Source organism: Dipodomys spectabilis, unplaced genomic scaffold, assembly GCF_019054845.1.
Source record: "Dipodomys spectabilis isolate Male_0828 unplaced genomic scaffold, ASM1905484v1 ptg000178l, whole genome shotgun sequence".
Lineage (NCBI taxonomy): Eukaryota > Metazoa > Chordata > Mammalia > Rodentia > Heteromyidae > Dipodomys > Dipodomys spectabilis.
This window is the reverse complement of record NW_024870855.1, coordinates 11,255,597-11,270,245: the sequence shown is the minus strand read 5'-3', so window position 1 is coordinate 11,270,245 and position 14,649 is coordinate 11,255,597. Positions and strand designations below refer to the sequence as shown.

The following is a 14,649-nucleotide window of genomic DNA, read 5'->3' as shown; positions in this document are numbered from 1 at the left end:
GCCCCCATCATTATCCCCAATACATCTGTCCTTCGCAGAAGAAGAAAAAAAATCATGTGAGACTTGCCATAGATACCACAAGTTTGGATAATCTACGACTTCTGGCCACCACTGGGTAGCGGGAGTGCTTGTTCTGGGCAGGGGCCTGCATTCACTGCACCTTCCCGGATGCTACTGTACCTTCCTAGGTATCACTGCACCTTCCCAAATGTCACCACACCTTCCTGAATGTCATCAGGCCTTCCCCAAGTCAGGACCACAGCCCCATGGGCTCTGCCAAAGCAGCCTTTCTGAGCACCACACCAGGACAGACACATTCCCCGTGTTTTTCATGATCTTTTTTTATTTAACATATATAGTACATGTAAACAAGTGGCATAAAATCCATAAAAATACACTCTTCTATTCCCCCCACATCCCTCCATCCTGCCGTCAGGAGAGCCATAGTGTCAGGGCCACGGTTTTAGACTTGTCTCACTGTAGAGAGCTTCGCTTTGAAGATGCAGAATAGCGAAGTCAGCAGTCTCCTCACCATCCTTACTCCCCTCCTCTAAAGCAAAAATACTGTAAATGCTAAAATATGTAAAACACTGAGCTTTAATACTGCTTGGTCAGGTACATAGAACCTGTTACTACTGTGTTGTCATCCAGGTATCTGTACCACAGCACCTGCTGCCAGAGTATTCCAGGCTGTGTATCAGAGTACTCCAGGCTGAGTAACAGAGTACGCTAGGCTGTGTATCAGAGTACTCCAGGCTGAGTATAAGAGTACTCCAGGCTGAGTATCAGAGTACTCCAGGCTGATGCCAGAGGATGAGAACACGGGGTAATGGCAAAAGTACTATGGGAGAAATCCTGTGCTAGGTATTCAGTGTCCATTTGAAGCGCAGGGGACACAGCTCATACCTTCCCTCGTACCCCCCCCCCCCCCCCCCGCATGGTGACTCCACAGTTTTCTGGATTTCCACATGACTGCTCAAAGGCTGCTCCTAATCCACAACCCCTCAGCTGTGTCTCTGAACCCTGAATCTGATAAAAGCCACAGAAACAAAACAGTCAACAGATGCAAAGGAGCAACCACGAGCCATGAAACACAGAATGGAGAGGGGAGGAGGGTGTCCCGGGAAGGGGATAGCTCTGGAGTAGGGGAGGCATGGACAGTGCATCCCACAGCCTCACTGTTCAACGGCACGTGCTGCATCTCCGAGCAGGCAGCAAGGCTGGGCCGTGGCCATCACAAGAAGGCAGAGAGAGAACAGTGCTGCTGTGGGCCCAGGAGTGAGGACTCGGTTCTCAGGAGTGAGGACTCGGGTCTCACTGAGGTGAGTCTGCCTATGGCTGACAAAAACACTAGAATTGATGTGAAGTCAGCAATGGTTGTGGTTTGCTTAGGACTTAAACCTGGAAACCATTCTCAGAATCATGAACCTTCATCAGTTTGAGGACTCTCACTTGATACAAACTAACTTTTAAGAAACAAAAATCCAAACAAGGAATTCAAAACAAGTTTGGAAATTTTCCAAAATAAAAAGAGAAAAAATAAAGGGGGAAGATTCGATATACTAGTTCCTCATAAGAAAATAATGTTTTTATGAACCAAAATTATACCAAAAGGCTTAAGGCTTTGTCTTATTAAAGACAGACAGTCTGGAAAATAAAATGGAAAAACAAATACAATTTTTCATTTATTTTTGGCAGAAAAATTAGTCACGTTCTATTATCTTAATAGTAAAAGAAAAATTACCAGACGCTACAGTCTACTGTAAATTATGTCTACTCAAATATACATTAGTTTCTAGATGCATTATATTTGAGGTTGTTCAAAATAGTTTCTTAAAACTGTAGTTAAACATGAAAAAAATTTAAAGTGGTTTAAAGGTATTAAAATATAAACATTTGAATACTAAAAATGAGAAAAATACACATTTACTGTTTTTCTTTTTTTTTAACCAAGAATAAGTACTTGTAAGCATCTTAATGGGTAAATAGCACTTATTTGACAAAAAAAATGTGGGGTGAGGGTGGGGTTGTGACCATAAGGCCCTGTGGCTGGAAGTCCAATGAGTTGGTCCTGCCCACCAGGGCCAAGAGCTGGGTTGGTCACAGGCAGGAAAGCTTCATTCCAAGGGTGGCATAGAGCAAAGACCAGAGGAAGGGAGGGAGAGAAGCAGGAAATTCCACATGGCACTTGCCCCCTCCCCATCACCTGAACCCAGTGTCAAGAATTATGGGAATGTTCAAAGGCCAGAGCAAGGAAGCCATGGTCACGTGCTGCAGAAGCAGCTCCCACGCAGTGTCTGCATCTGTGCCTGGTCCCGCACAAACATTAGGCCAAGTCCACGCATAGGTCATTTGCATAGCAAGTCTTAAAGGCTACACTGAGAGAGAACCAGCTGAGGCAATCTAAGTCATCTTTTTAGTCAGATGACAATCAGGTTGACCAGATGAAATGTGTTCTCTGTGAAAAACATGAATTCTGGGGGGTTCTGAGTCAAAGGAACACATGACTTAGCAGCATCCCGGCTTTGCTCTGTGCGGCTAGGTGGGCTGGGCTAGGCTGGGCTGGGCTGGGCTGGCATCACTCCTTGACAACTTCCAGGACTTTGTAAACACTATTCTGAAACACTGTGGTGAAGTAGGGCCTGGATTCCTTCACCAGGACACTGCACAGCGGCGTCTTCCCGGCATTCCCAGGGTCTTCCACATCCCAGATTTCAGGCATGCTGCAACCAGGCCTAGGAATGAGTGCCCAGGTTAAAACCACATGCATCTTGAGGCAACACACGTGCTTCTCCTGATCCCATCCTGCCTGCCTAAATCAGTGCAGTTAAGAATCCTGAGACAGTGGGAAGTGGCCTATGAAGACAGAAACAGGTCTGCAGAATAGGCTGTTTTTAATAACATAATGTTTTTAAAAGTAATCAATCACTACAAAAGTACAGAAATACAGACCTGAAAATGTAAGAAGAAATGGAAGTTGCTGCACTATTTTGGGAATGTGGCCCTTTTTTCATTATTCTTTTTAATAGTTATAAAGTCTCCCATGTATTTTTGACCATTCCTTCATGGACAGGCATCTCAAAACAAACACAATTACAAACATTTCTTAAGTCTATAACCCCGTTTAAGTTAAACTTGCCTATGCAGTGCTGCCACTGTGTTCAAGTACCACAACTTTTACTCTGTCTTCCAAGGAGTTCTTCCCACAAGGGTCCTGGGAAAGGGTTCAGTGTATGTTTCTTATCACCAAGGACACCACCAGCAAAAATACTAACATGGTAGAGTTGGAGTTTTCATCTTCTTCTTTTTTTTTCTTTTTTGCTGGTCTTGAGACTTGAACTCAGGGCCTGGACACTGTCCCTGAGATTTCTGCTCAAGGCTTAAGACAGCTCCACTTCTGGATTTTTGGTGGTTAATTGGAGACAAGAGTCTCTCAGGTTTGTCTGCCCAGGCTGGCTTTGAATTGTGATCCTGACATCTCATCCTTGTCTGAGTAGCTAGGATTACAGGCATGAGCCACTAGCACCTGGCTGGGTTTTCATCTTTCATTTCCTCAGCCTTGTCAAGGCGAAAGCATTACAACACCAAAAGGCCAGAGGGCGTAGTAAGACATAGAGGAAACTACCTTAAGTTTCCCAGAATACAACAGCTCAAAGGAAGAAGAAGAACTAAGAGCTGCCCCCACCACACCCCATGGCTGAGGCATAAAGAAAATCCCAATTTGGTGGGAAGCTTGGTCAGAAGCTGAGTGTCTCTAATACAAATACCAGCTGACGGCTGCTTTCTTATGGCATCCTCATGCCACCATTAGAGCTGTAAGCACTCTGCTCTAAGCTCAGAGAATGAAGCTAACTGAAGTAAAGCTTTTGAAAAACATCCAAGGCACGTAAGAACAATTGTGAATTTATTAATTAATGCTAATATAATCCTTTTAAGGCAGGATATCCATGCAAATCATTATGATAAACCAGGTATGTGATGTTAGAAAAGAAGATTCCAATCTAATTATCTGTAAAGCTTTTCATTCACACTTAGCAAAATGTGGTGTATGTGTGTGCACACATGTGTGCATGTACATGTTACATGTGTATGTGTGTGACATGTATATGTTTTGTATTTATGTGTGTATATGCATGCACAAATGTGTGTCTGTATGTCATGGAAACAATACCAGCAGTCTGCTATGTCTTGAACTTTCTGCGTCCCCTGATTATAAAGAATTAATGTTAAACATTACTCACTTGGATCTTCTGACACACCATGATTCTTCTAGAATGTAATAATTCACTTTTAATTTTATCAACTCCCGCTTTACCTCTTCAGCAGCTTTTCGACTGTACATTGAGTAGACTATTTTTGTTCTGGCTCTTTAAAGGAAAAACAAGAGAGTGAAAATGTTGAAGGTTAAAGGAATACAGTCAGCAATATTTTGGAGAAGCACAGACTAGACTAAGAGGAAGACTGACAGAAGACCAGGGTCAGGGATCTCATGGGAGGGTGGGCCTGCAAGAGAGGGTGAGGTCAGGGCCCTACACGCGCACTGCAGGTCCCAGACACCCAGGCTTCTGTCTCCAAACTCAGTTTCTTGGTCTGTTCTCTTGCTTTTGTTTTCAAGATCTTTACCACCCCATCTCACGTAAGGGGCTACAACAAACCCAGCCCCAGACTATTCTCAAGAGGCCATAGCCCTAGGACCCAATGTGAATAAAACTCAGCATCACATGATCCTCCGTCTGATTTCTAGAGTTAAGAAAAACAAAACATCCTATAAAATTGTTCTGGAAATTAGTTTGTAGAAATTGATTTTTTAATGAAAAAGTTTTTCATTTATAAAGTATACATCCCACTGTTAGGCAAAATAATGTACTCTGCTTAATCATTCAGGAAATGAATAACTTCACCCATCCTAGGTATACATCAACATGAAATCTATTACTTCTAAAAAGGTATTAAAAAAAAAAAAAAAGCAAGTCCCCCTAAAAAACAACAAAAAACACCTCAGGTCATTTTAGGAGGACACATTGATGAACCAGATGAACCCTCTTTGAAGAGGATAACATTTCAATGTACACCTCAAAATTCCAGAAAAGCAGTGGGCCAGAAAAAATTATTCACAACTGAGTGTTAATGGGTCTCTGGGCTGCAGGACTGACTTTATTTCTACCTGGAAACAAAGATACCTCTAAAAGTCAAAGTGTTGCTGCCTGTGGAGCCCTAACAGCTGGGTTCCAGTCAGCACTCAGCCCTTGGGGCCAGCCCATGAAGCCCAGCCCCCGCCCCTCAGCTCAGCCCTGCCTCCTTGGCTGTGTGGCTGCTTCCTGTACTTGCTGGGTTCGCAAAACTCAGCTAGGACAGCCCGCGCACCCACCTCAAGCCTGCGTCCTCATAGTGTGGGTGATTCACAACGGGCCGCAGTGCAGACAGCTTCACGCTAGCCATGGTGGGCATGGCGCCCGCAAACACTGCGTCTGCAATGAGAAGAGGTCTCGGGACACTGCGCACCCCTCATCCCGGTCTCTTTACCCAGCCTGGTGACTTCACAGTGGACGCAGAGTGAAGCCACACACTGACAGATGAGAGGTCAACACTCAAGCCTGGCTCAGCTATTTTCCATGGGAAACAGAGTCCAGCCTCCCACTTCTAAGGTTTTTCGTGTGTGTGTGTGTGTGTGTGTGTGTGTGTGTGTGTGTGTGTGTGTGTGTAGCTATCAAATGTGTGTGTGTGTGTGTGTGTGTGTGTGTGTAGCTATCAAATTGACTAGCAAAGTTCCACAGCACAGAGGAACTCTGAAATATGACTTTATATTCAATCAAGATGCCCTCAGTCCTCAGATGACAAGTCTCCTTTCCACACATGAATAAAAGATCACAATCCACAACTCAAGAGATGTGAAGTACTAAGATTAAGAATTCATAAAAAAGCATAACAAACTTAATGTTAAAGTGTTATAAATTTAGATACATTTTCTAAAATTCAAATTTATGGAAAACAGCAAAATAAGTTAGTGAGAAAATATGTACATTTCCCACAATCCATTTAAACAGAATGGGTATTTCCTTTCATTTTAACATGAGGGTGAGTGTGGGGAATCTCAGTCAGAGATGACTTTTTACCTGGTTTGGTGCCATGTGTGATGCCATGTGTGATCTACTCTACCTTGTCTGGGACTGTCTGATCTATTTTACCTGGTTTGGTATTGTATCTGATCCACTCGATAAGTTCTTCTTGGGGCAAGTTGCTAAACTCTCCCACAATGTTCCACTGGGTTTGCAGATTTGCTGAACCTTGAATGGACATGGCAGCTAACACAGCAAAAACCACAGCGCCTGGATGCACTTTGTAGAAGAGCCACCCAAACAGCTGAAATTGGGAACACATGACAACCATTAGCACAACAGACCCTTCCCCTCACTCCCCTAGATCAGGGCTAGGCTAGGCCAGTGCCCCAGACGTGGTGCGTACCCTCAGCAGAGGTTCTGGGAACTATGACCTGGACCAAAGGGAGGCCAACATCAGCATGTGGGGTGGACCTGAGTTCCTCTTGTAACTCCTGCTTGTATTCAAGACCCAAGAAAAAGCCAGGGCAGCAATACAAATACAAGGCCCTTGTTGCAAATCACTAAGAAGTTCAAAGCAGGCCAGGGATTCAGAAAAGGGCCTTGCCTTGCCTGTGCAATGCCATGAGTTTTACCCCCAGCACAATACATAGAAGTCCAAAACAACAGGAGCAAGGAAGCCTAGCCCACACACTGGAGACCAGGTCACTCAGAGCTCTGGACTTTGTGCAGAGCAGACAGCCCTGGTCCACCCTTGGATAATACTGTCATCTTCCGGCCGTAGTACAAGACTGAAGAGGAAACATTTTGGTGTCCTCTGGCCACCTTCCCTGGGCCAGCCTGGAAAGCAGCAATGGAATGGTAATGCTGTCTCAGGGAGGTCCACCATTTGACAGAAACCCTGTGACTGGAGCTGGCTCCACTCAGCCACAGCACTCTGCTCCCTTCCCTCCTCACACAGAGCTGATTTCAAGCTTCTTAAAGGCATAATACACTTTGGCTTTGTAACTTTTCCATTCACCACTCCACTCTCCATTCTCGAGTCCGGTGCTGGTGTTCAGTAAACACCAGCTGAAGCTAGGGGATGCTGCTTGTGCTCCTCCTGGTTGGTTGATGGATGAGAGGGAAGGTGGCAGTTATCAAGGAAACCAAGCAGTACACAAGCACAGCTGGATTAAACTCAGTGAAATGTACACTTGGTCAAAGCGCAGTCAATGAAAGGATACCCAGTGACTGCACACTCAGTGAAAGTATACTTGGTGAACGTCTACCCAGTGCATGTACACCTAGTAAGTGTACATCCAGTGAACGTACACCCAGTGAATGTACATCCCAAACTTGTAAGCCTAGTAATGAACCACAACATATAACTTTTAAGCATAACTGGAAATCAATTGTTAAAATTCTTTGTGATATTAGTATTAAAAATTATTTCACAGCAATGTTCTGTTTCTCTCAGCTCCTACATGGTCACCAGTGAACTCAGCTGTACTGATTTCGTGTTTGTTATATGTTGAGGGCTATTTTAAAAGTTGAAAGGACAGACAGTGGTCAGCTTTGTTCAATATCCTTTAGGAAGGACAAGCATAAAGGCATGAAGAAGAAATGTAGCCATGACAACCACTCAGCATCAGGGCTGGCTGAACCAACCCAGCGGCTCTGACTCCACCCCCACCATCATGTCACCTGGCGGGAGCAGATCAAAGATGCCATCACACACATGTGTGGTGTCAGGAAGAGCTTCAGCCTCATAATCAGGATGCCAAGGACAGTATATGCCAACAGTTGCAATGCATGATAAACCAGCTGAAAAAGAAAAAAAAAGATGATTTGCTCCCATTTGTGAAATTTAAGAATATACTGCTAAAGATACTGGAAAGGTTTTTTAGTAACAAAAATGAATGCTTCTTTGATTTCTGAAATTTCTAAAGTTTTTAAACTTTTAAAGTTTAGTTTCAAACTGTACCATTTGAGCAGTACCTCTTCCAGTCTGCTCAGTCAAGCCAGCCCTTAGTGGAACCCACTTTTCCATTTCCCACGATGTTCCCATCAGACTGAGGCAGGAAAGAGATCAAAGAAATGAGTGCTGCCCCAGACCTCACTCAGGCCTGATCTGCCAGGACAGCCAGGTGAGGTCTCTAGAAGCAGTCAGGTTGGGCCTCCAGGAGGAGGACAGACAGGCCAGGCTGGGCCTTCACCACCCAGAATCACCTGCCTGGGCTCTCTACCAGAACGAAGAGCTTTCACCCCACTTCACTGTTTGACCAATGAAAGCTCAGTGAATCTGCAGACAGTATTCTCATAAATACATACTGGGCTATCTTATGGCAATGAATGACAACTGTCATGAATCTTGCAACTAGAAAGGCCCTAAAACAAGTGAAGGTTAGTAATGTTGTCTTTACCTCGCCATGATCAAGAAGGTGTTTCCTGAAATGGAAAAAACAAACATGTAATCACTACCTAGCATATCAGTTCTTTGCATTTTTACCTTGAAAATTCCCCAAAGCCCCATTATGTAAATCAAGACAACAAACTGTTATAATGAAACTGATGTTACAAAAGCATTTAAGTCAGTTTATTTTAAACATGACAAGGGTTCATTATATCCTGAATATTTGATGACCTGGCAATTTACTATGTCCATTGTGCATGCCATGGTGTCCCAGATTCACCATGGGTAGTATTTAGCAAGATGGAGCAAGAAGACCCCCTTGGCCTGCTTCCATATACCTGCATCCCCCTGGTGGGGCCTCAGTCCCCCCTCCCCCCCCCCCCGCCTCCCCCCCTTTTTCCCCTCCCCCAGCTGCAGTGGTGACAATGTGTGCCATTCACCCTCTCCCTCCAGGAGGCTCAATACTAGCTGTGGCATGTATAAATAGCCACCGCAGGCCGCCCTGACCTCTGCCAGCACCTCTCACTTGTCAGAGGATGCATGCTTAGTGCCAGGTTGCCTTCACCACCCACTCTTGTCTAGGCAGTCACACCATCCCTTACATTAAAGCCTGGATGGTCCTCTTTGTATCATACCACACAGTCTCTCATGGCTGGTCCCATTTCTCATCCCTGACAACAACTCTTCCTGCTTGATCATGACCCTTCCACCTCCTCCTGCTCTCCTACACTGAATGAACCCTCCTAACACTGGAGAAACTTCTGGCTCCCCACAACTAGTATCCTCTCCTTGGTTCCCCCTCCTCTGCCACTGAGTTGGGTTTCTTTCCTCACAGAAAACATTCACATCTGTGGTTTTGTTACCATCCCTCTCAACTAAAATGAATCCTTTGGAACCCACCCACCCATCCATCCATCCATCCACCTACCTACCCATTCATTTATCCATCATCTGTTCATCCGTCCATCTACTCACCCACCTCCCTATCCATCTGTCACCTATCCATCCATCCATCATCTGTCCATCCAATATCTATCCACCCATCCATCATCCATCCATCCATCCACTCAATTTTGAGGAGCAACAAGATAGAAAAGCATCTTCAACCTCAAAGAGCTTGCATAGAAGCCAAATAATACAAAGGCAAAAGCCATGTGTTCTGTAGAGAACTCATGGTAATGAGTGCTGCGAAGAGCAGTAACAGGTGCAAGATATAAAGGTGTGAGTGTTAGAAAAGTACACACTAATCAGCCTCACCCAGTGACCTCTGAGTGGGGCCTGGTGGAGCTGACCAGGGCACCCCGGAGCCCCTGCAGGAAGAGCATTTCCATCAGAGAGGAGAGAGAATGCCAAAGCTCCATGTAATGGAGATCTAGTGAGCGATGGTGTGAAAGGAGGAGATGCCAGAGGGACTCAGGGCCTAGAGACAGGTGAGGGTCTGGTTTACTGTAAAGTTATGTAGAAAACTGATTAGAGCAACTGTCCAGTTCAGAGGTTCCCATTGCTGCTGTAGAGGATGGACCTGGGCAGATGTTTGAGGGCAGAGACAGTAGTAGTGAGGAGGGCAGTGGAGATGGCAGCACCAGGGACCAGCATGGAGGTGGGTACTGTGGTGCCAAGGACAGAAGAATTCTACAGGTGACAAGGCCAGGGTTTACAGGTGGTCTAGAGATGGTGAGAAATTCAGACCAGGGTGAAAATGAGGCTCAGACTGATTTCTGAGTTGTGCCTGGGAGAACAGAGGTACCAAGAGATAGGAGAGGTGTGGAAGCATCTTGGAAAGGGAACACAGCAAGAGGTGTGATGTTGTTTCAAAAAAAAAAAAAAGATTCTCTCTCAACACCCAGACTGTTAAAATCACATGTACAAACCTGGAGTTCAAAGGAGAAGTCTGACAGAGACAACACACACCTGTAAGCACTGATAATACTCTAAGACCTAGACTGTGACTAGACCACGGGCCTCCTGTGCTCCCTAATCTGGGCTGCATGTAATCTGATCTGATAATCTGGCTTCAACATACTGATACAATAGTGAACATAGTAAATATTCAGAGCAGCTATAATGGTAAAATGATCTCCTTTTCTTTCACGCCAAGTAAAAACTACCAGGTCCAGTTTCTTGAGCACCTACTATGTAATACATACACTTGCTTGGTACATTCCACCATGACATTCTGACCACTTGTCATCAGTGTTTGCAGCCATGGTGGGGAGGCCAAGAACGACTGGTCATCCTACATTAGCCAGGACTGTTTCAGGCTTATTTCAGAAGTGATCCATTTTCTACTATATAATGCTCCTTCAACCTGATTTCTCCTAGGTCTGAGTGAAAGTTACAGTACTATTTCATTTGGATACTTAAAAACTAAATCATTTGAATATGTAAAATCTATCTCCACTCCATCACGGCACAACTTCAGTTTTTATGCAAAATGAAGTCCACATGTCACTCCCCTTCCAATGGAGCCCCAATCTACCTGCATGAAAATTCTATAAAGCTCCATGGAAAAGTTTTATGAGCTGTAGTCATCTCTGATGGGACAGCTCTATGTGAAGAAGAGCTGTAGTTTGCCCATGCAGGAGGGTTTTACATGATGAAGAGCTGTAGTCACGCCAAACAGGGCAGTTCTACATGGAGAAGAACTGTAGTCACCCCATACAGGACATTTCTATGTGAAGAAGAGATGAGTCACCCCATACAAGACAGTTCTAGATGAAGAACTGTAGTCACCTAATACAGGCAGTTCTACGTGAAGAAGAGCTGTAGTCACCCCGTACAGGACAGTTCTATATGAAGAAGAACTATAGTCACTCCTAACAAGGGTGGTTTTATGTGGAGTAGAGATGTAGTCACCCTTATAGGACAGTTTTGTTTCTGTGAATAGTCCCCTTTGCCTTCCAAAGCTGCACCTGCACACTAGAATTGTCACTTCTGCAGCTCTTTAGAAACCCATCTCACCTCAAATGAGGAAAACCCTGGCATTGCCCACCAGCACCCTTTTCCTTTTTCCCTGCCTATCAGCTCCAATGCTTCAGGTGTGAGGAGGGCACTACAACTACACTGCGGAGGGGAAAGGGCTGAGTATGAGGCTACCACATTCCAACTACTGACTTGGAAGGAGTGGCAACATTCTCCAGTTGTGCTTACCTTGTGTGTGACTGCTCCTTGCCTACCACACCCCACATATCAATAATGATCTGAAAATAAATTTTCAAAGACTTTAGAAAAGCTGTTTTAAGGGGGAAAAAAATCAGAATTTTAATAGAAGCAAGTTCTAAAGACCTGCTCTTCTTCACAGACCGGAGTCTCTCTAGACTGAGTAACACCTGTGAATTTCATGTATAGAAGGCCTAAACATGTCATTGAGTTCACCAATACATGGATCATCTTAATTTTATTTTCTTTGATCAATAATAACACTAATTTAGAAGTTATAGAAAGCTGTAGAAATCATTTATAGACAAATATTACATATTTTAGGGAACTATCATATAAAACTATTATATAAAAAAGCAATTCAGTAATGATTTACATAAGTAACTCTATGTTGAGTCAATTTGGCATCTGACCACATCCTCCAGGACACATGACTATCCAAAGTTAATATGATCCTCTTATAGTTGTGAGTTTATAAATGTTCATCCAAGGTTACCATTGCAAAAATATACAATGTGTTTCAATAAATCAACACAAGACACTAACAGTTCTTCATCTACCCAAGTATGTTCTTAACTATTAAATAAAAACAAGACAATTCTTAATCCTAAATTGGGTATTGAGTGATAAGCTCACCTTTCTGACAATCGCAATGAATATCACAAGGACAACTGGCAACAATAACGTCTTCGTATACCTCAGCGGAGTCTGAAATTCAGAGATATTAGAGCAAGAGTAACAAAACAAGAGCTCATTCCAAAGAATGTACTCTTCTGCTTCTAAAAATGTTCAAGTACAGAATATGAACATTGCTTATCAAGTTGAGTTCCTAAAAATGTGTAAGTACAGAATATGAGCATTTCTCAAGGGTCTAGCCCACAAACTGACTTACACAGAAAACTGAAACAAAGGGAATATGGGCATTGCCACGGGAACAAAACGTTGAGTTGAAAATACTGAAAACAGATTCCACTGTCAGGTGAAAAAATAACCAGAGGTAACTCTTCCCTCACCCAATGTGGGTGGAGCTCTGTGAAGGCTTTCTTGTATACTCTGTGCATTTCTGGTTTTTGTAGATCATGGTTCTCTTGAACTCTGGGCCTATACACACTGTCCCTGAGCTCTTCAGCTCAAGGCTAGCACTCTAACACTTGAGCCACAGCGCCACTTCTGGCTTTTTCTGTTTATCTGGTGGTTAATTGGAGATAAGAGTCTCATGGACTTTCCTGCCCAGGCTGGCTTTGAACCTCAATCCTCAGATCTCAGCCTCCTGAATAGCTAGGATTACAGGTGTGAGTGCCTGGCTACTCTGTGCATTTCTTGTACTATCTATAATACACATTTCTGTGCACTCACACATACGCACTCAAATTCAATGACCGATGTTTATGAAGGGTACAGGAAGACACTTTCTCATTTTCATTAGTAGCAGAAAAAATTACAGGAATATTTAGTTAATGGTGTTAATAACAGAGCCCTTACAACATTGCAATCCTCTCTGTGTGTTTTGATTATCTCCTACCCCTCGGCACTCTTATACCATACCTGCATGTTAGTTAGGAAAGTCAGGCAGTACTGTTTTGCTCAGCATCATACATAGTAAGAGCCCTACCAGGTGTGAGGGAAAATCACACTAGGTCTACCCTTCTCCCCACTGAATGGATGTGCCAGAAAGGGCACCTGCCCTGAACTGGCAACCCTGAACTGTTCAACTGTCCCTGCACTGTCCTGGAGTTCAGATACCCATGGAGACAGAGCCAGAAATGAAGTCATGTCAGGCCCTGATAAATAATTTCTTTCACTATAGAAGTTACAAACAAACCCTCAACAGCCTGCTTAAAGTCCTCAAGGACATACCCCCTCTCTCTGATGTTCACAGACCCCCTGATGGAGTGTACCCTCCTGTGAGCAGACACCTCATGTCCAACGTAACTCTTCCTCTAAACTCTCCCCATGCTGCCTCTGACCAGCCATCCTGTGATAAACCATGGACACCATAACAAAGGGCACAGGCCAGGAGGGAGCAGCATGCTTTAAGATGCCCAGGACCAGAATGCTGATGCCAGGCTGAAGTGAGAGCAGGGCAGGCTGTAGGAATGCGTGCACCACGGAAGTACTGCTGGGAGACACATTCCTTGAAGGAAACTGTGCCCTAGATGATAAAATATAACAAATCACACAAATGGCAAACATATGTATGTTTTTGAACCAAACCAACTCAGTGCTACAAAATAATACTTTACTTAAAATATAAAAGTCGGCTAGGTGCTGGTGGCTAACACCTATAATCCTAGCTACTCAGGAGGCTGAGATCTGAGGATCACGGTTCAAAGCCAGCCCGGGCAGGGAAGTCTGTGAGACTCTTATCTCTGATAAAGCACTAGAAAACTGGAAGTAGCGCCATGGCTCAAGTGGTAGAGTGCTCACCTTGAGCTGAAGAGCTGAGGAATAGCGCCCAAGCCCTGAGTTCAAGCTCCATGACCAAGAAAAAATAAATAAAAATAAAAAATTATATATATATATGTATATGTATATATAAGTCCTTCCCTATGTGTTAGCAAATTTTGTCTTCACAACTTGTCTGTAGCATTCTACCAAAAAACTAGTAGCAATAACACACTTGTTCAAGACCATTAATTCACACTACAGGCTTCTGTCTCCACACGCTCTATCCTGCTCTCTGGCTTCCTCCTAAACATCTGAATAAAGCATTAGAAAGAGAAATGTCGGAATGAAATTGTGTGCAGGATAATATTTATAAGCAATGAGGTCATTTAAACAACCATAAAATGAGAGGAAACCTAAGAGCTAGGGCCTGATGCATTAATGCTGCCTTTGAGTAGAGGCAACTGAAAGCCTCTGTGCTCACCCAGGCAGAATGTGGAGGCTGCGCTCAATGCATATTTCCAACTTGCCAGATGAAAAGGCCACATTCTTCAAGGCCCACTAATGTAAACAGGAACATCATTTTTAAGCTGACAGATTTTCTTTCTCTTTTCCCTTCAACTGAGATAAGAGTGCGTGCAGAACCGGAAATAA

At 43.9% G+C, this 14,649-nt stretch overlaps 1 protein-coding gene across 2 annotated transcripts in view; it reads right to left on the bottom strand.

The window, feature by feature from the left end:
* Positions 1-1,901: 1,901 nt before the first annotated feature.
* Positions 1,902-14,649, bottom strand: part of Dpy19l1 (dpy-19 like C-mannosyltransferase 1) — a 54,249-nt gene continuing 41,501 nt past the window's right edge. Inside the window, exons 15-23 of one of the 2 annotated variants that reach the window (XM_042695094.1) lie at positions 12,247-12,318; positions 11,602-11,651; positions 8,462-8,486; positions 7,743-7,862; positions 6,186-6,360; positions 5,369-5,468; positions 4,242-4,367; positions 2,578-2,735; positions 1,902-2,547 (exon numbers count right to left, since the gene is read on the bottom strand). In XM_042695094.1, coding sequence (XP_042551028.1) covers positions 2,579-2,735; positions 4,242-4,367; positions 5,369-5,468; positions 6,186-6,360; positions 7,743-7,862; positions 8,462-8,486; positions 11,602-11,651; positions 12,247-12,318 — 825 coding nt within the window. In that variant the 3' untranslated portion in view covers positions 1,902-2,547; position 2,578. Of the gene's footprint in view, positions 2,736-4,241; positions 4,368-5,368; positions 5,469-6,185; positions 6,361-7,742; positions 7,863-8,461; positions 8,487-11,601; positions 11,652-12,246; positions 12,319-14,649 lie in introns of both variants that reach the window. The other variant, XM_042695093.1, reaches the window with a different exon arrangement.